The 21,187-nt window shown below is 49.0% G+C and overlaps 1 protein-coding gene across 6 annotated transcripts in view; it reads right to left on the reverse strand.

The window, feature by feature from the left end:
• MYBL1 (MYB proto-oncogene like 1) overlaps positions 1-21,187 on the reverse strand; it is a 162,953-nt gene that overhangs the window by 37,072 nt on the left and 104,694 nt on the right. For all 6 annotated transcript variants that reach the window (XM_063923842.1, XM_063923840.1, XM_063923839.1 and 3 more), the window contains 2 exons: positions 11,582-11,727; positions 11,112-11,226 (listed from right to left, as the gene is read on the reverse strand). In XM_063923842.1, the coding sequence (XP_063779912.1) occupies positions 11,112-11,226; positions 11,582-11,727 (261 nt within the window). The remainder of the gene's footprint in view (positions 1-11,111; positions 11,227-11,581; positions 11,728-21,187) is intronic.

Consider the following 21,187-nt stretch of genomic DNA (forward strand, 5'->3'; position numbering starts at 1 on the left):
ACCTGTCCTGGAACTGTGCCCCTTGGGTGATAGCTCCCCATCCTCGCATCCATCGTGAGGAGGGTCCAATCCCGAAACTCCTGCCCTCCACGAGATTGGAGGACTGAAGCAGACACAGGAGGGAAATCCTAGCCTGAGGTGACAGCAGAATCATACGGTGCATCCGGAGAAGTGATTATTATTATTTATTATTATCATTTATTTATATGGCACCACAAGGGTTCCGCAGCGCCCAATTACAGAGTACATGAATAATCAAACAGGAAAACAGCAACTTACAGTTGATGACAGTATAGGACAAGTACAGGGTAAATAAACATAGTTACATCAGCAGATGACACTGGAATAAGTATCAGGTGGCAGAAGACTGCTGGAGTTGAAGATTATTAAAGTAAGAAAGGATAAGCACATGAGGGAAGAGGGCCCTGCTCATGAGAGCTTACATTCTAAAGGGTAGGGGTAGACAGACAGGGGGGACACAGTGGGGTACATGGAGAGTGTAGAACAGAGGGTTAGGATGAGATTTGGCTGGGTTTGGTGAAGAAGTGGGTCTTGAGAGCCCGTTTGAAGTTTTGTAGAGAGGTGGAGAGTCTGAGGGGGAGAGGTAGGGAATTCCAGAGAAGTGGTGCAGCACGTGAAAAATCTTGGAGGTAGGAGTGGGAGGAGGTGATCCGTAGGCAGGAAAGTCGTCGTGCATTAGCAGAGCGAAGAGGACGCGTGGGAATGTAAAGGGAGATAAGATCAGAGATGTAAATGGGAGAGGAGTGGGTGAGGGCTTTGTAAGCGAGTGTGAGAAGCTTGAAATGGATTCTGAAAGGGAAGGGGAGCCAGTGAAGGTCTAGTAAGACAGGAGAGGTAGACGTAGTGCGTTTGGTGAGGAAAATGAGCCGGGCAGCAGCATTGAGGATAGATTGGAGTGGAGAGAGGTGTTTGTCAGGAATGCCAGTCAGGAGCAGATTACAGTAATCCAGTCTGGAGATGACCAGTGAGTGGATAAGAGTCTTAGTAGCATCCTGGGTCAGAAAGGGTCTGATCCTGGAAATATTTTTTAGATGAAAACGGCAGGTTTGTGAGAGGTGCTGAATGTGTGGTTTGAAGGAGAGGGAGGAGTCAAGGATTACTCCAAGACAGCGCACTTGGGGGCTAGAGGAGATAGTAGTGCCATCAATAGATAATGAGATTGCAGGAGGTGAGGTTATGCGGGAGGGAGGAAAGATGATCAGTTTGGTCTTAGACATGTTAAGTTTAAGAAAGCGCTGGGACATCCAGGAAGAGGTAGCAGAGAGACAGTTGGAGATACGAGTGAGGAGAGCAGGGGAGGGGTCTGGAGAGGAAAGATAGATTTGGGTGTCATCAGCATAGAGATGATATTGGAAACCAAAAGAACTAATGAGCTTACCTAGTGAGGACGTATAGAGAGAGAGAAGAGGAGAGGACCAAGGACAGAACCTTGGGGTACACCTACAGTTAGTGGAAGTGAGGGGGAGGTGGAGTCATGAGAAGAGACAGAGAATGAACGGTCAGAGAGGTAGGAAGACAGCCAAGAGAGGGCAGTGTCGCGCAGACCAATGGAGTGAAGGATTTGCAGTAGGTGAGGATGGTCCACAGTGTCAAAAGCAGCAGAGAGATCAAGTAGAATAAGTAGAGAGTAGTGTCCCTTAGATTTAGCAGCATGGAGGTCATTGCATACTTTTGTAAGGGCAGTTTCAGTGGAGTGGAGAGGACGGAAGCCAGACTGGAATGGGTCAAGTAGTGAGTGTGAGGAAAGAAAGGCAGTAAGGCGGTTGTAGACAATACGCTCAAGGAGTTTGGAGGCAAAAGGGAGGAGAGAGATGGGTCGGTAGTTGGAGAGAGTGTTTGGATCAAGGGTAGGTTTTTTAAGAATAGGAGAGATGAGTGCATGCTTGAAGGCAGAGGGGACAGTGCCTGATGAGAGGGAGAGATTAAGAAGGTAGGAAAGGTGGGAAGAAGCAGAAGGAGAGAGGTAGCGGAGGAGGCGGGAGGGGATAGGGTCAAGTGGGGAGGTGGTGAGGGGACAGGAACGAATGAGGGCCATGACTTCCTCTCCAGTTGCATGGGAGAAAGAGGTCAGAGTAGGTGGGAGGGATGGGGAGGGGTGGTAAGGGATGGGGGAAAGCTGGCCACTGATGGTCTGGTGTGATGTGATGTCCTTACGTATGGAGTCAATTTTGGATGTGAAGTGGCAAAGTCAAGAGCAGAGAGTGAGGAAGGGAGACGAGGTGGAGGTGGGCAGAGGAGTGAGTTGAGAGTGACAAAGAGTCGCCGGGGGTTGGAAGACTGGGAGGAGATGAGGTTCTTGAAGTAGGACCACTTGCTCAGGAGATCCAACTGAAACGTTCTGGCATGGAACCTCCCATACTGGATTGCCTCGTAGGAGGCAACTATCTTCCCCAACAATCTTATGCAGAGATGTACGGACACCCGAGTAGGGTGGAGCACCATGCGGACCATCTCCTGAAGTGTTGTCGCCTTGTCCTCTGGTAGAAACACCTTCTGAGCCACAGTATCCAGCAACATCCCCAGGAACAGGAGCCTCTGAGTTGGCTCCAGGTGGGACTTCTGTAAGTTGAGGATCCGCCCATGGTCAGACAGAAGACGGATGGTGCGGTCGATATGGAGCAGCAAAAGTTCCCTGGATCTTGCCTTTATCAGAAGATCGTCTAGATAAGGCACTACATTGATCCCTTGGATCCAGAGTTGAAGCATCATCTCTGCCATCACCTTCGTGAATATCCTCAGGTCTGTTGACAGGCCTAAGGGTAGTGCCTGGAATTGGAAGTGATCATCTGGCAGGGAAAACCGCAGGTACGCCTGATGAGGAAGCCAAATCGGAATATGGAGATAGGCGTCCTTGATATCCAAGGAGACCATAAATTACTGTTCTTCGAGGCCTGCAATCACTGAAAAATCGTTGGCGGGCCTTGGGAAACGAGCTCCCTGACCCAGGCATCCTGGCAGGAGGCCTCACAGACTCGCCTGAAGTGACGCAGTCGAGCTCCCACCTAGAGATCCCCTCAGGGTGGGTTGGCACATTCATGCTGAGGCTTTAGTGGAAGCAGAACTGGTGGACTGTTCCCGAGGACTGGTACTTGCAGGTTTTCTGGACTTGCCTCTGGTACCTCTAGCCGCATTGGAGGCACCTCTGGCCTTTGATCGAAATGTGCGAGACCGAAATGACTGGACAGACCATCCCCGGATAGAAACGTCTCGCCGGCGAGCCCCAGAGGGGAGAAACGTGGATTTCCTGGCAGTAACCTTGGAAATCCAGGCATCCAACTCCACCAAAAAAAGCCATTCCCCAGAAAAGGGGAGGGACTCCACATTACGTTTGGATTCTTCGTCCGCAATCCACTGATGCAACCACAAGGCCCTGCGCGCCGACACCGCCATGGCCGACGTCCGAGCATTAATGTTACCCATCTCCTTGAGGGAATCACAGAGGACACAGGTAATGTCCTGAAGGTGTTTCAGGAGGGTAACCATGGTAACTAAGGGCATATCCCCCGTGAGGCCCCCCTGAATTTGCGTGGCCCAAGTATGAATGGCATGAGTCATCCAGCAAGCCGCAATGACTGGTCTTTGTGAAAGGCCGGCTGCCGTGTATATAGATTTTAGGGTAGTCTCTATCTTTCTTTCCCCAGGATCCTTCATGGTAAAAGAGCCTGGGGCAGGCAGCACCGCCTTCTTAGACAGGCGAGAAACTGAGACATCCACCCCAGGGGGTTCCTCCCAAAATCTTCTACCTTGAGGAGCAAATGGGAAAGTGCGCAAAAACTTTTTGGACACTTGGAATTTTTTGTCTGAATTTTTCCTGGCCTGTTTGAGTAGGTCACCTAACTCTGGAGATACAGGGAAAGTGAAATTGGGCTAGTTTTGTACAAAGAAAAACAACGACTGCTGTGAAGAAGCATCCTCTAGAGCAGTGGTTCTCAAACTCGGTCCTCAGGACCCCACACAGTGCATGTTTTGCAGGTCACCCAGCAGGTGCACAGGTGTATTAATTACTCACTGACACATTTTAAAAGGTTCACAGGTGGAGTTAATTATTTCACTTGTGATTCTGTGAGGAGACCTGCAAAACATGCACCGTGTGGGGTCCTGAGGACCGAGTTTGAGAACCTGTGCTCTAGAGGGATAACACATCCCTTATAGCCAAATGAGGGGTTCAATACCATGAGTAGAATCGGGATCCCCACTAACAGGGTCCGGGTCATCACCATCATCATCTGTATCAGACAGCAGAGCAGGTAAACCACGCTCTTGGGGGGGGAGGGGGAAGGCTGTGCATCAGCCCTAGCAGCTAAATCTGCAACAGCTTGTTGTAGTAGCCGAGTCTTCTGCACATTAGCAGTGAGCTGGGAAGACATATCTGACATCATGTTTTTTATGAGGTTTAAGAGACCCTAACCAGTGGGGTTCTGTACCCTCTCCTCCAGCCTCACAAATTTGTGAAGATTGACGACATTGCTCACAGGAAAAACAGAGTCATTAGACAATGGAGATAATCTGGTGTGACAGATGCTGCACAGCTGGTGCTTACCCATAATTCACAGTAAGCACAAACATATACACTAACACACAGACAGTTATAATGCAAGCCTGCTTTTCCTACTGTATGCGAGAGGAGGAGACATACAAAGAGGGAGAAATACCAGCGCACCCGGAGTTGCACAGCCCCAGTGAGACTGTCCACTCTGTAATCACAATAACACCAATAAATACAGTCCTAAATAGGCTCAGAATAGTGTACACAAGTGGCTCTCCCCCTTAGCAACACCCTGTACCAGTTTCCAGCATGTCTGTGAGGCAGGAAGTGCCGAGTATGTGCTGCTGAAAGCAGAGGAAGGCGCCAAAACGCTGCTGTTCCCGCTCTGAGGAAGCTCCGCCCCCTCCAATGGCGCCGGAGCTATACAAATTATTTATACTGTCAAAGTCCCCCCCCCCCCCCCTAGCAGGGCCCCCTGGTGTGTACTCACCACCGATGTCACCTTCAGGCAGCGTTAGGGGTGTGCGACGTGCTGCAGCTGTGACAGCCAAGGCGCGGTGCCCCGCTGAACAAACAGCCCCTCAGGACGGTGGTCGCGCAGCAGAGAAGCGGCTCTGCACCTCGCAAGGCCGGTGACCCCACCCCCCCTTAACTCCCATGGCGCAGGTATGCTGTTGCCCAGACAACATACCGAAAAAAATTAAAATAAGAATTTACTTACCGATAATTCTATTTCTCGGAGTCCGTAGTGGATGCTGGGGTTCCTGAAAGGACCATGGGGAATAGCGGCTCCGCAGGAGACAGGGCACAAAAGTAAAGCTTTTACAGGTCAGGTGGTGTGTACTGGCTCCTCCCCCTATGACCCTCCTCCAGACTCCAGTTAGGTACTGTGCCCGGACGAGCGTACACAATAAGGGAGGATTTTGAATCCCGGGTAAGACTCATACCAGCCACACCAATCACACCGTACAACTTGTGATCTAAACCCAGTTAACAGTATGATAACAGAGGAGCCTCTGAAAGATGGCTTCCTAAACAATAACCCGAATTAGTTAACAATAACTATGTACAAGTATTGCAGATAATCCGCACTTGGGATGGGCGCCCAGCATCCACTACGGACTCCGAGAAATAGAATTATCGGTAAGTAAATTCTTATTTTCTCTATCGTCCTAAGTGGATGCTGGGGTTCCTGAAAGGACCATGGGGATTATACCAAAGCTCCCAAACGGGCGGGAGAGTGCGGATGACTCTGCAGCACCGAATGAGAGAACTCCAGGTCCTCCTTTGCCAGGGTATCAAATTTGTAAAAATTTACAAACGTGTTCTCCCCTGACCACGTAGCTGCTCGGCAGAGTTGTAATGCCGAGACCCCTCGGGCAGCCGCCCAAGATGAGCCCACCTTCCTTGCGGAATGGGCCTTAACAGATTTAGGCTGTGGCAGGCCTGCCACAGAATGTACAAGTTGAATTTTGTTACAAATCCAACGAGCAATCGACTGCTTAGAAGCAGGTGCACCCAACTTGTTGGGTGCATACAGTATAAACAGCGAGTCAGATTTTCTGACTCCAGCCGTCCTTTAAATGTATATTTTTAAGGCTCTGACAACGTCCAACAACTTGGAGTCCTTCAAGTCGTCTGTAGCCGCAGGCACTACAATAGGCTGGTTCAGGTGAAACGCTGATACCACCTTAGGGAGAAAATGCGGACGCGTCCGCAGCTCTGCCCTATGTCGAATGGAAAATTAAATAAGGGCTTTTATAAAACAAAGCCGCCAGTTCAGATACTCTCCCGGCCGAAGCCAGGGCCAGTAACATAGTCACTTTCCATGTGAGATATTTCAAATCCACATTCTTTAGTGGTTCAAACCAATTGGATTTGAGGAAATCTAAAACTACATTTAGATCCCACGGTGCCACCTTAGGCACCACAGGAGGCTGTATATGCAGTACTCCTTTGATAAAAATCTGGACCTCAGGGACTGAGGCCAATTCTTTTTGGAAGAATATTGATGGGGCCGAAATTTGAACCTTAATAGATCCCAATTTGAGACCCATAGACAATCCTGATTGCAGGAAATGTAGGAAAACGACCCAGTTGAAATTCCTCCATCGGAGCACTCCGCTGCTCGCACCACGCAACATATTTTCGCCAAATACGGCGATAATGCTTCGCGGTGACTTCCTTCCTTGCCTTTATCAAGGTAGGAATGACTTCTTCTGGAATGCCTTTTCCTTTTAGGATCTGGCATTCAAACGCCATGCCGTCAAACGCAGCCGCGGTAAGTCTTGAAAAAGACAAGTACCCTGCTGAAGCAGGTCCCTTCTCAGAAGTAGAGGCCACGGATCGTCCGTGACCATCTCTTGAAGTTCCGGGTACCAAGTCCTTCTTGGCCAATCCGGAGCCACTAGTCTTACTCCTCTTTGCCGTATAATCCTCAATACCTTTGGTATGAGAGGCAGAGGAGGAAACACATATACCGACTGGTACACCCAAGGTGTTACTAGCGCGTCCACAGCTATTGCCTGCGGATCTCTTGACCTGGCGCAATACCTGTCCAGTGTTTTGTTGAGGCGAGACGCCATCATGTCCACCATTGGTTTTACCCAACGGTTTAATAGCATGTGGAAAACTTCTGGATGAAGTCCCCACTCTCCCGGGTGAAGGTCGTGTCTGCTGAGGAAGTCTGCTTCCCAGTTGTCCACGCCCGGGATGAATACTGCTGACAGTGCTATCACGTGATTCTCCGCCCAGCGAAGGATCCTGGCAGCTTCTGCCATTGCCCTCCTGCTTCTTGTGCCGCCCTGTCTGTTTACATGGGCGACTGCCGTGATGTTGTCCGACTGGATCAACACCGGTCTTCCTTGAAGCAGAGGTTCCGCCTGGCTTAGAGCATTGTAGATTGCTCTTAGTTCCAGAATGCTTATGTGAAGAGACTTTCAGGCTCGACCACACTCCCTGGAAATTTCTTCCCTGTGTGACTGCTCCCCAGCCTCTCAGGCTGGCCTCCGTGGTCACCAGGATCCAATCCTGCATGCCGAATCTGCGGCCCTCCAATAGATGAGCCTCCTGCAACCACCACAGAAAAGATACCCTTGTCCTCGGCGACAGGGTTATCCGCAGGTGCATCTGAAGATGCGACCCTGACCATTTGTCCAACAGATCCCTTTGCATGGAATCTGCCGAAAGGGATTGCTTCGTAAGAAGCTACCATTTTTTCCCAGGACTCTTGTGCATTGATGTACAGACACCTTTCCTGGTTTTAGGAGGTTCCTGACCAGGTCAGATAACTCCTTGGCTTTTTCTTCGGGAAGAAAAACCTTTTTCTGAACTGTGTCCAGAATCATCCCCAGGAACAGCAGACGAGTTGTCGGCATTAATTGGGATTTTGGAATATTCAGAATCCATCCGTGCTGCTTTAGCACCTCTTGAGATAGTGCTAAACCCATCTCTAGCTGTTCTCTGGACCTTGCCCTTATTAGGAGATCGTCCAAGTATGGGATAATTAATACGCCTTTTCTTCGAAGAAGAAATATTATCTCGGCCATTACCTTTGTAAAGACCCGAGGTGCCGTGGACAAACCAAACGGCAGCGTCTGAAACTGATAGTGACAGTTTTGTACAACGAACCTGAGGTACCCCTGGTGTGAGGGGTAATTGGAACGTGGAGATACGCATCCTTGATGTCCAAGGATACCATAAAGTCCCCTTCTTCCAGGTTCGCTATCACTGCTCTGAGTGACTCCATCTTGAACTTGAACTTCTTTATGTACAGGTTCAAGGACTTCAGATTTAGAATAGGCCTTACCGAGCCATCCGGCTTCGGTACCACAAAAAGAGTGGAATAATACCCCTTCCCTTGTTGTAGAAGAGGTACCTTGACTATCACCTGCTGAGAATACAGCTTGTGAATGGCTTCCAAAACCGTCTCCCTTTCTGAGGGGGACGTTGGTAAAGCAGACTTCAGGAAACGGCGAGGTGGCTCTGTCTCTAATTTCAACCTGTACCCCTGAGATATTATCTGCAGGATCCAGGGATTTACCTGCGAGTGAGCCCACTGCGCGCTGTAATTCTTGAGACGACCGCCTACCGCCCCCGAGTCCGCTTGCGAAGCCCCAGCGTCATGCTGAGGCTTTTGTAGAAGCCGGGGAGGGCTTCTGTTCCTGGGAAGGAGCTGCCTGTTGCTGTCTCTTCCCTCGTCCTCTGCCTCGTGGCAGATATGAATAGCCCTTTGCTCTCTTATTTTTAAAGGAACGAAAGGGCTGCGGTTGAAAGGTCGGTGCCTTTTTCAGTTGGGGAGTGACTTGAGGTAGAAAGGTGGATTTCCCGGCCGTAGCCGTGGCCACCAAATCCGATAGACCGACCCCAAATAACTCCTCTACGCATCGCCTGTCCACTGTCGTGTCCATAAAGCTCTTCTGGCCGAAATGGACATAGCACTTACCCGTGATGCCAGTGTGCAGATATCTCTCTGTGCATCACGCATATAAAGAAATGCATCCTTTATTTGTTCTAACGACAGTAAAATATTGTCCCTGTCCAGGGTATCAATATTTTCGATCAGGGACTCTGACCAAACTACCCCAGCACTGCACATCCAGGCAGTCGCAATAGCTGGTCGTAGTATAACACCTGCATGTGTGTATATACCTTTTTGGATATTTTCCATCCTCCTATCTGATGGATCTTTAAGTGCGGCCGTCTCAGGAGAGGGTAACGCCACTTGTTTTGATGAGCGTGTTAGCGCTTTGTCCACCCTAGGAGGTGTTTCCCAGCGCTCCCTAACCTCTGGCGGGAAAGGGTATAAAGCCAATAACTTCTTTGAAATTAGCAGTTTTTTATCGGGGCACCCCACGCTTCATCACACACGTCATTTAATTCTTCTGATTCGGTAAAAACTACTGGTAGTTTTTTCACACCCCACATAATACCCTGTTTAGTGGTACCTGTAGTATCAGCTAAATGTAACATCTCCTTTATTGCCAAAATCATATAACGTGTGGCCCTACTGGAAAATACGGTTGATTCGTCACCTTCACCACCGGAATCAGTGCCTGTGTCTGGGTCTGTGTCGACCGACTGAGGCAAGGGGCGTTTTACAGCCCCTGACGGTGTTTGAGGCGCCTGGACAGGCACTAATTGAGTGTCCGGCCGCCTCATGTCGGCAAACGACTGCTTAAGTTGACGCTATCCCGTAATTCCACAAATAAAGGCATCCATTCTGGTGTCGACCCCCTAGAAGGTGACATCCTCATATTTGGCAATTGCTCCGCCTCCACACCAATAACGTCCTCATACATGTCGACACACACGTACCGACACACAGCAGACACACAGGGAATGCTCTATACGAAGACAGGACCCACTAGCCCTTTGGGGAGACAGAGGGAGAGTCTGCCAGCACACACCAAAAAGCGCTATATATGACAGGGATAGCCTTATGATTAAGTGCTCCCTTATAGCTGCTTTTATATTAATATATTGCCATTTATTTTGCCCCCCCTCTCTGTTATACCCTGTTTCTGTAGTGCAGTGCAGGGGAGAGACCTGGGAGCCTTCCTGACCAGCGGAGCTGTGACAGAAAATGGCGCCGTGTGCTGAGGAGATAGGCCCCGCCCCTTTTCCGGCGGGCTCGTCTCCCGCTATTTAGTACATTTAGGCAGGGGTAAATATCTCCATATAGCCTCTGGGGCTATATGTGAGGTATTTTTAGCCTTTTTAAAGGTTTTCATTTGCCTCCCAGGGCGCCCCCCCCCCCCAGCGCCCTGCACCCTCAGTGACTGCCGTGTGAAGTGTGCTGAGAGGAAAATGGCGCACAGCTGCAGTGCTGTGCGCTACCTTAAGAAGACTGCAGGAGTCTTCAGCCGCCGATTCTGGACCTCTTCTTGCTTCAGCATCTGTGAGGGGGCCGGCGGCGTGGCTCCGGTGACCATCCAGGCTGTACCTGTGATCGTCCCTCTGGAGCTTCATGTCCAGTAGCCAAGAAGCCAATCCATCCTGCACGCAGGTGAGTTCACTTCTTCTCCCCTCTGTCCCTCGTTGCAGTGATCCTGTTGCCAGCAGGAATCACTGTAAAATAAAAAACCTAAGCTAAACTCTCTAAGCAGCTCTTTATGAGAGCCACCTAGAATTGCACCCTTCTCGGCCGGGCACAAAAATCTAACTGGAGTCTGGAGGAGGGTCATAGGGGGAGGAGCCAGTACACACCACCTGACCTGTAAAAGCTTTACTTTTGTGCCCTGTCTCCTGCGGAGCCGCTATTCCCCATGGTCCTTTCAGGAACCCCAGCATCCACTTAGGACGATAGAGAAAAGATTTAAATGAAATTGAAGAAAACTCTCTGGAGCTGCAGAGATGTGCATCCTCTCCTGAGGGCACTTTTTCTAAACTGCCTGTGGGAGGGGGCACAGATGGGAGGAGCCAGCACAACCAGTTGAAGAAATTTAAAGTGCACTGGCTCCTTTGGACCAGTCTATACCCCATCATACTAGTTTTCCCCAATATCCGTTATGGATGTTAGAGAAAATTGGTCTAAACATCAACATGTTAATTTATGCATTATACAGTATATTCATTAAAAGGAGAACTAGATCTTTGTACATACCACAACTTTTAAAGGGCCATACTTTCTCTCCTGGGCAGCAAGAGCATTCTTGAAAGGCGTTGGAGTTCTAGGAGTCATTCCTAGTAACTTCCTTCGTATTGTGGGGGTTCTAAAGCTGTACAAAGATAAATAGCTGATCGTTATAGTGACTGTGGTGGCTCAATGGTTAAAAAGACACTTACAGGGAGCTGTATCAAGCCTTGGAGAACGATAAAGTACCAACCAATCAGCTGATGTAATTTTTCAAATGCAGCCTGTAAAATGGCAGCTTCAAGGTTGGATACATCTTCCCACTAGTCAGTTAAGGTAACGCACAGTGACTATCTTTCTACTGGACACAAAATTATGATGTATAAACCATATTCTCATGAAGGACTGATAAACTACAAATAATTTTCCTCAAAAATTGTTTAAGCAAGGAACACACACACAACACACACACACACACACACACACACACAACTACCTACCCCATATTTTCTTTATCCTCATTAGCGGCCATTTGCTTCCGTAGGGGAGTGGTTACAAACTTCTGTCCACATATAGGAGTGGAGGTGTAGGAAGGATTCTCAATATTGAACTGTTCTTGGACATTCCCAGCACAAGTGTTGAAGAACTTAAAAAGAGAGGAGGGGATTTTAGTTTATTTCAGGATTTCATAAATGACATCTACTGCAAAAGGTAACAGGCCCATAGTGTAAGTGACTGGCCATACATCAGGATGATATAATTCCAACCAACCAACTAGTTGGCTGGTTGGAATGATAATCTGGCAGTGTTTGGCAGAAAACAATCAATCGTTTGTTCCCAAACAGTAAAAAACGCCAAAAAACAACCTGAAGATGCAACTAGTTGCGGTAAGATCAAACCGGTTTGAATTTTCTTAACTAATCGTTCTAGTGCAGGAGAAAAGTATCCCCCAACTGAACGTTAAGCAGACGGACACTGGCCTGCAATGTCCACCTGTTTTTTTTCACCATCATGGTGGACATTACTGCCAGTGGATCGGTAGCAGCAGTGGTGGCAGAGGAGAAGGAGATGAGAAAGAGGATCAATGCTGAAGCCGCGACCTGCAACCTCTAAGACTGGAGCACATGCTACTCCATCCACCGGCCACTCACCAGGATGTCTGGGCATATACTGCCCCATCCTCCCTCCTCAAGGGCTCTGAGCAGCCCGCTGGAAGATCTGGCAGCAATCTGCAGGGACCAAAATTATGTAAAAATCAGCCTGATCTGCAGGTGAGGAGCTGTCTATGTGTGGCGGGGGATGGGGGGTGCAAGTTGTCACTGGGTCCAGGGTGGGGGGCATCTGGGCAAGTTGTTACTAGCCTCCTGGGTACTGCTATTACTACGGAAGGTAGGGAATGTAACCTTAAAGCTGAATTATTGGGAATGCATATGCCAATCACTGCGCTCAAAAAAATAAATAAATGAAAAACTCCTCTATTTCTCATGCAAAATGGGGCGCAGAGGACCTTAGATAGCCAGAATGTGTGCCTGAACAAGGTGCAGACCACTTAGATAGCCACATACCACCCTTTAGCTCTCCCTCACCCTGTCGCCACACAGCGGCCTCTACTTTACAAAAAAAAAAATTGAGTTTTATGGTAAGAACTTACCTTTGTTAAAACTCTTTCTGCGAGGTACAGTGGGCTTCACAAGGAATGGACAATGGGGTGTAGAGTAGGATCTTGATCAGAGGCACCAACAGGCTCAAAGCTTTGAATGTTCCCAGAATGCATAGCGCCGCCTCCTATATCACCCCGCCTCCCTGCACAGGATCTCAGTTTTTAGTTAACCAGTCCAATGCAGTAGCAGGAAAAGAGACGACAACGGTTAGTAGCCACAACACCGCATTCTCACGACAGGAGACATGTCAGCGGCTAATGCCATACCAACCCAAAGAAGCTAAGTGCGGGGGGCGTGGCCTAGCTGCTGAGGAGACTAGACGTATCTGAGTGGAGCTCCTGCAGCTTAGGCCTTTAGTGTTAATTATTTTAGCCTTTTGGCTCACTCCAGCAGCTGCCTTATTGATCACTGTCCCCCCTGAGGTGTCTGGGTGTGAGCCGCGGAGTCGGGGAGCAACCTGGGAGCTCCTGCAGACTGCGGCCTACCCGTGCTCCGTGGACCGGGGCCTCGATTTCCGCTCCCGCCCGCCGCTGACGTCCGGAGCTACGGACCCGCCGGGCGGCCACCCGCTCCCCCCGCTGGAGTATCTACTGCTGTTGGCTGGCTCGTGGGAGCCTTCCCTACCTTCTCAGCCCGCTCTGCGGCTCGGCCTCCCTGCCGGAGCTGCCATTTTGGAGGAGGCACCGGCGAGTTCCTTCCTTTCCCCGCACCTACCATTTGCTGCCTCTGGCCCTGGACTCCTCTTGAGCACCGTGGGGTCCAGGAACTGAGTGACCGACCCCCGTGGGTTGTGGCCTGGTCAAGGACATCTGCATGTACGGCCTGGAGCTGCGGGCATCTGTGCGGGCTCTCCTGTCAATCTCCTGCACCTGGTGAGGCCCCGTTACCCGCGCCTGCCGACCTCCTGCACCTGTTCAGGCCCCGTTACTCCACCTGACGCCGAGGGAAGGACCACAGCGCTGCTCTTGGTGCTGCCAGTGGAGGAGAACAGTTCCAGCTGGGCCGTTGTGGCCGCTCGCCTCTTCCTCTCCCGGTCAGTTTTCAACCTGGTGGTGTCTGTCTGCTGCTCTGGTTCCCCTGACTGGATTTGCATGTACGTCTGAACCGAGGTGAGCGCTCATTACCTCCTATGCACCCCTGGCTGCCCTCTGGTCCCGTTACTACGCCCACTCTGCAGGGATCTACACGTGCTCCTTGGCTGGTCCGGGACCGGTGGAGATTTGAGTCTCGCTTGTGGGCTGCATTATTGGCACATGGGACACCATATCCTCCTGCACCCCCTGCCGCAGTGTTCTCCACGTAGTTTCTAAGCTTAGCCGCTCGGTGAGCCACATGAGGCTCATGGCATTCTAACCACAACGACCATTTCGTGACAGGGGATTCCATCGCTTATATTGCATTATACTACTAAATTGACTCGGGACTCTGTGTCAACAATGTCTCAGAAGAATAGTAAGAATTCTCAGACGCCTAAACCTAGTATCTTGCGCGCTTGGGAGAGAGCCAGCTCCTCGGCTCGGAATTCACCCTCCGCTGATCAATCATCTGATTCTCTTGATACTGCAGCCTCCGCTGCCCCACTCTCTACCCAAGATATCGTGCCCATTGTTACGAAAACGATTCAATCTGAGATGAGGGCGGTCTTAACTGAATTTAGAACCGAACTGGCTGACCTGGGCTCACGTACCGACTCTTTGGAGCGCAAAGTCGATGAAGTTTGCCACTTTCAAACTGTAGTTGAGCAGGAACTCTCGGACATTCGAGCTGATATGGAAGCGTACAGGGACCACTTAGAGGATATTGACAATCGCCGGAACAATATTTGTGTTCGCAACATCCCCGAGAGTGTGTCCTCTGAGTCTCTCTCAGAGTATCTAGAAAACCTTTTTCTACAGCTGGTCCCGAGTGTCCCTGAGGCCCTCCTTCATCTGGACCGTGCCCATAGGGCCCTCCGACCTAAACCACCTCCGAACCAACCACCACGCGACGTTATTATCCGTTTTCACTACTATGCTACTAAGGAGCGGATCATGATGGCGGCTAGAGGGACCCCGCTGGTTTCATATGCCGGTTCTCAGCTGCAGCTCTTCCAGGATCTTGCTCCCTCTACCCTTAAAAAGCGCAGAGACCTCATCGATGTAACCAAGGTGCTCCGCGCCCATTCCATCAAGTATAAGTGGGGCTTCCCCTTCCAATTGCAAGTTACTCAGAATGGAACTATGTTTGCTATCAAAACCCCGACGCAGGGATTTGATTTACTTAAGACTCTTGGCATATTTGCAGATCTACCCGAATCGATCCGGAACCAGCTGTCACCTTCTACCTCGGGACCCAGGGCCCCAGCACCGGACTGGTCTTCCACTTGAACATTCTATGGTATTTCGTGACATGGCTTTCATTAATGTGATTTCTACTGTTTTGGGTTTCCGCACATTATTGTTTGTTTGGTTTTAATTCTCTGGTATTTCGTGACACAGTCTTCGTTAATGTGATTTCTATTGTTTTGATTTCTCTCATGTTTCAATTTGTCTCGTATTAACATTTGTCTCCCATGTTTTCTAAACGGCCTGGAGAGGCATTGGGCGGACCTCCCCACTCGGCGACATGCTGTGGTCATTTTTCTTTTTATAAGTTTCGTTTTCACATTCGTCTCCCATGTTTTCTACATAGCCTGGTGGTTGGGTCGCACCGGGCGGGCCTCCTCATTCGGCGACACTCTGTGGTTATCTACTTGACTGCGCTGTGTCGGCCGCTTGTGGACGCCTGTTCGGATCATTAGTAATATTTCCTTTTCTTGTCTCTATTGCTTATTAACTGTTCGCCACCCGCTCATGGAAGACTACCACTCCACCAGGTCCAGTTTTTTTTTTTTTTATTATTGTTATCTTTTTCTTAATACGAACTGGGGGGCTCTCTGTTAATAGACTGTTAGTTTGGGTAATTCTCTCCTTTACTCAGCCCCTGATACTGTTGTGATGTACGCACCCTACTTTACTGCTAGGAGTTCCCCACTATGGGGCTGTTCCCGCCTTACTGTTTTGATAACCCATTGCATAGATACTGGCGGATTAGTTCCGTGTTTTCTGTTCCGGTTCATATTATTCCAGTAATGTTTATATCTGATTACTCTGATATTATTAAATGCTTTATCCCACCTGCTTCTTATGCTCATACTGCTCGCAATGTCTACATTTGTTACTATAACGCAATTCTGTCTGCCTTTCCTACCCCCCCGTCACATGGTCGCTTCCCCTATACCCTTTTTCTCTATGTTTCTCCTCACTTTATTTGCTCTTTTGCTACGAGCCCAAACCCCCCACCGAAGGATGCGCTCGGACAGCGCTTATCCTTTCTTTGTTGAACCCGGCCCTTCTATAGGAAAGGGTTTCTCCCTTCTGTATTCTTATACGGATTCTTCTCCCTTTTCTTTCTTTCCTTTCTTTTCTTCTCATTTTCATTCCCATAGCCGGATCGGTCCCTCCCTGCCGCCCTTCACTCTGCATCACCCGCACTCTTTCCCACCATGACTTTGAACGTTATATCGGTTAACGCTAATGGCCTTAATTTTCCCACTAAACGAGCCATGGCCATCCAATTATTTAATAGATGGAAATCCGATATTGTTTTGATCCAGGAGACCCATTTTAAATCCCCTCATCCCTCTATGTCCTGTAAACAATTTCCACACGTCTATTATTCAAATATGCCTGCCAAACGTAGAGGCACTGCTATTATGATTCGTCATGGCCTCCCCATAGTTGTTCACAACACTGTATCGGATCCCCAGGGCCGCTACATTATCCTCTCATGTTCCTATAACCAGGTGCCTCTTGTTCTGGCCTCCATATATGCCCCTAATGCGCAGCAGGGTTCTCTTTTTACAGCCTTTTTTGACAGCCTCTCCCGGCTCCCAACGGGCATGACTATAATTGGTGGAGACTGTAATGTTACTATGGACCCCCTTCTGGATAGGTCCCATCCCGGTGCTCCTGCTGTTTCTCCCGCCAAACTGGCTAAACGTCTACAATCACAATTGTCACTTTATAATCTGTACGACGGTTGGAGAACCTTGTATCCCTCAGCGAAGGGATTTACTCATTACTCCCCACCTCATGATCTCTATACTCTTATTGACTGTGTTTGTCAACCGAGACACGACCCGTTAACTCCTCAGTGCTCAGACGTTCCCCATCTCCTGGTCAGACCACTCAGCTGTCCTGTTTGAGATTTCGACTCCCTCTCCACTCCCCCCTATCCGATCCTGGCGCTTAAATGAATCCCTTCTCCTCAAGAAGGGCACAGTTACGGATATTACCACCGCACTGACAAATTGTTATGGAGATAATGCGACCCCAGACATCACTCCCTCCTTGCTATGGGAAGCACACAAGGCCACCATTCGAGGCTACCTTATAGGCCTAACGTGTCCGAGACCTCGAATCGGAACTTGCTGCACTGACCCTTTTGCATCAACGCCGCCCCAGAAAGAAAACGTATTCCAAACTACTAGCAGTCAAGGGCCATTTGTCTCAAATTCTGACCAAAAGGGCGGTCAAGGCACTCTTGTGGGCACGTCAGAGGTTCTATGAGAAGTCGGATAAGGCCGATACCTTGCTAGCCCAGAAACTCCGAGCGAAGCGCACCCAAAACCGCATTGTTTCTCTACGATGCGCTGACTGTTCCACTACGTTCGACCCAACGCATATGGCCTCTCAATTTCGGGACTATTATACATCTTTGTACAATCTTCCATCCACCACGGACTCTGACTCCCACCAGGTCATTGAACTCCAAGACTACCTGTCCTCTTGTAATCTCCCTAAGCTCTCCGAATCGGACGTGTCGAAGCTTAACGCCCCCATCTCTATAGAAGAAATCTCGGCAGCCATTAAACAGCTACGCCGTTCTGCTGCCCCTGGCCCTGATGGCTTTACTGCCCTGTACTATAACACATTTACAACCCCTTTGCTCCCCATGATTCAATCTCTATTTAATTCAGTCCTAGACGGGGGATCATTTGATGCGGCCACCACCAGGGCCAACCTTATCCTCATTCCTAAACCTAATAGGGACCCTTTAGAGATGAAGAACTATCGACCTATCTCACTTCTGAATGTCGACCTGAAGCTCTTTGCTAAAATCCTGGCTAACAGACTTGCCCCATTTCTGCCCTCCCTCATTCACCCCGATCAGGTTGGCTTTATCCCATGTAGACAGGCTGCAGATAACACTAGGCGCCTCATCGACCTTATCCACCTAGCGCAAGACAAGTTTCTTTCGACATTGGTGGTGGCCCTTGACGCAGAGAAGGCCTTCGATAGGGTGGCCTGGCCATTTTTACAACAGACGCTTCTCAATATGGGTTTGCATAGGGCCTTTTATAAAAGTGTCACTTCGCTTTACCATAATCCCTCAGCCTCCATCTTAATTAACGGCCTATTCTCCGACCCCCTTCCCATACGAAATGGCACTCGACAAGGTTGTCCCCTCTCCCCCCTGCTATTTGCCCTCATTATGGAGCCGTTAGCGGCTAGAATTAGACTGAAACGTAATATATCTGGTATCGTATCGGGAAACCAGAATCACAAAATTGCACTGTACGCCGATGATGTTATTCTTACCCTTACGGACCCTCATGCCTCCTTCCCACAATTGTTGGAAGAGATATCTACATACAGCCGTTTTTCGAATTATAACATTAATTCGGACAAAACAGAAATCTTAACCCTGCATGTCGCGGACCCGGACCTCCGACTTCTCCAGGCTTCCTTCCCATGTACTTGGCAGGCTGATAAGCTCAAGTACCTGGGTATCTATTTAACTAAGTCCTATTCTGGTCTCTATGCTGCCAACTTTCCCAGGTTACTATCCTCTATTAAATGTGACATGACCAATTGGAACAAGTATATCCTGTCCTGGTTTGGGCAAATGACGGCTGTTAAAATGACCTTACTACCTCGTTTGCTATACCTGTGGCAAACTCTCCCCATCCATGTCCCTACTAAAGTTCTTAAAAATCTTCAGGCTGATCTCACTAAATTTATCTGGGCAGGGAGAAAAAACACGGTGAAGATGCGAATTCTTCAGAAGCACCGACTGGCGGGAGGTCTGGGAGTTCCTGACCTCCTTAAATATTATAGAGCTGCTCATTTAACTGCGTGTGTCCTTTGGCACGCTACTCCTGGCCATAGAATCTGGACACATCTGGAGGCAGCCTCACTTCAACGGTACTCGCCTTATAGCTTGCTATGGTGTCAACCGAAACACCGCCCTCCTGCTTCCTCTTTGTTGCCTACGGTACGATTTACTCTTTCCATTTGGGACTTTTGTTCTCGGCTCTACCAGCTACGTTCCTTTCATCCCCTTCTCACCCCTCTGTGGAACAACCCTGGCTTCCGGCCAGGTGAGAACCATTTAGCATTTGATTCGTGGATCAACAACAACATACTGTTCCTTTTGGACATTGCTCCACTCCATTCGTTCCGTACATTTGCTGATCTACAATCCCGTTTCTCCCTCCCACACTCAGCCTTCTACCAATTCTTACAGATACGCCACTTTTTTACCTCTACCCCCAGACCATCACCCCTGGGCGGTAAATTGAGCTTTGAATCTGTGTGCTACAATTAGCGATCAACTAAGGGATTGCTTTCGGCTATATATCAAATTTTGCTAGCTCATAATTTACCCCAAAAGGAGCCACATGAGTTAGCTTGGGAACGGGAGGTAGGTGAGACTCTGACGCCTGAGGACTGGTCTGTTGTCAAACCGGAAATCTCTACGAGCTCCATTTCAGTTCGAATTAAAGAAAACTTACAAATTATACTACCGCTGGTACCTGGTACCTACACGTCTCCACTCAATCTACCCCTCCTGCTCGGATGGCTGTTGGCGACAATGTGGTCAACGCGGAACCCTGCTGCACATTTGGTGGAACTGCCCGTGGATTAAGGGATATTGGACTAAGATCCATAAACTAATTTTTAACATTCTTGGCCTATCGGATTCCGATGTCACCTTTCTACAATCTGCTGTACCTCACCCCCCCCCCCACCAACAACAGAAATTAGTTAAACATATTCTGAATACGGCCAAATGACAAATTGCAGCTAACTGGAAATCTGTATCACCCCCTACTGTTCCTGCTACCATAAACGCTATTTGGCAAACCTTTAGACTAGAAAGTATTACTGCGGTACTTCATGACACACCAGCCCACTTTATTGCAACGTGGTCTCCCTGGACGACATATTTTGGTGCTGAACCTCCGTTAGCTACCATATAATATAATACTTTTCGACCTCTGCCTATGCTTAAGGGTCTTCATGCTCTATACTTCTATCCATTTTGTATTAACCTGATGCATGGCTCCGGCGCTTGGGACCGTCCGGCTATTACCCCCCCCCCCCCCCTCCCTCTATCTCTCCCTTCCTCTTTCTCTCTTTTTCCCATTGCTAACAACTTTTGTTCCTATCTTGTAGTTTATATGGTTTCAATGAGAGGTACTTCTTAGCCCTCGGATGGTGTTTTTATCCTTTGCTCATTGCCACCTTCTCGTGGTTCTGTACGCTCATGCATACCTATTTGTTTGATGTGTTTCATCACCTCTTCCATTTTCATGCAGATACAATATTACTGTTATTCAGATACTGAGCGCGATATGTGCTATTATTTGATGTATGTTTCTCCTGCTTTGCAAATGTATTGTTAAACATTAAAAATCAATAAAATTCTCAAAAAAAAAAAAAAGAAAGAAGCTAAGTGCGTAAGGGTGGGCGCCTTGTGGAGCCCAGTGTACCTCGCAGAAAGAGTATTAACAAAGGTAAATTCTTACCATAAAACTCGTTTTCTGCTGCAGAGTACACTGGGCTCCACAAGGAATGGACAATGGGGATGTCCTAAAGCAGTTCCTTATGGGAGGGGACGCACTGTAGCGGGCACAAGAACCCGGCGTCCAAAGGAAGCATCCTGGGAAGCGGCAGTATCGAAGGCATAGAACCTTATGAACGTGTTCACAGAGGACCACGTAGCCGCCTTGCACAATTGTTCAAGGGTCGCACCACGTTGGGCCGCCCAAGAAGGTCCAACAGACCAAGTAGAATGGGCCTTAATGTGATCAGGAGCAGAGAGAACAGCCTTCACATAAGCATGTGCAATCACCATTCTAATCCATCTGGCCAGAGTTTGCTTTTGAGCAGGCCAGCCCCGTTTGTGAAACCCAAACACAACAAAAAGAGAATCAGATTTGCCAATAGGAGCAGTTCTCTTCACAAAGATACGGAGAGCCCGTACCACATCCAAAGACCGCTCTTTGGGAGACAGATCAGGAGAAACAAGTGCCGGAACTACAATCTCCTGATTAAGGTGGAACGAAGAAACCACCTTAGGTAGATAGCCGGGACGAGTCCTAAGAACCGCCCGGTCACGGTGAAATATCAGATATGG

This window comes from Pseudophryne corroboree, chromosome 5 (genome assembly GCF_028390025.1).
Source record: "Pseudophryne corroboree isolate aPseCor3 chromosome 5, aPseCor3.hap2, whole genome shotgun sequence".
NCBI classification, from domain to species: domain Eukaryota; kingdom Metazoa; phylum Chordata; class Amphibia; order Anura; family Myobatrachidae; genus Pseudophryne; species Pseudophryne corroboree.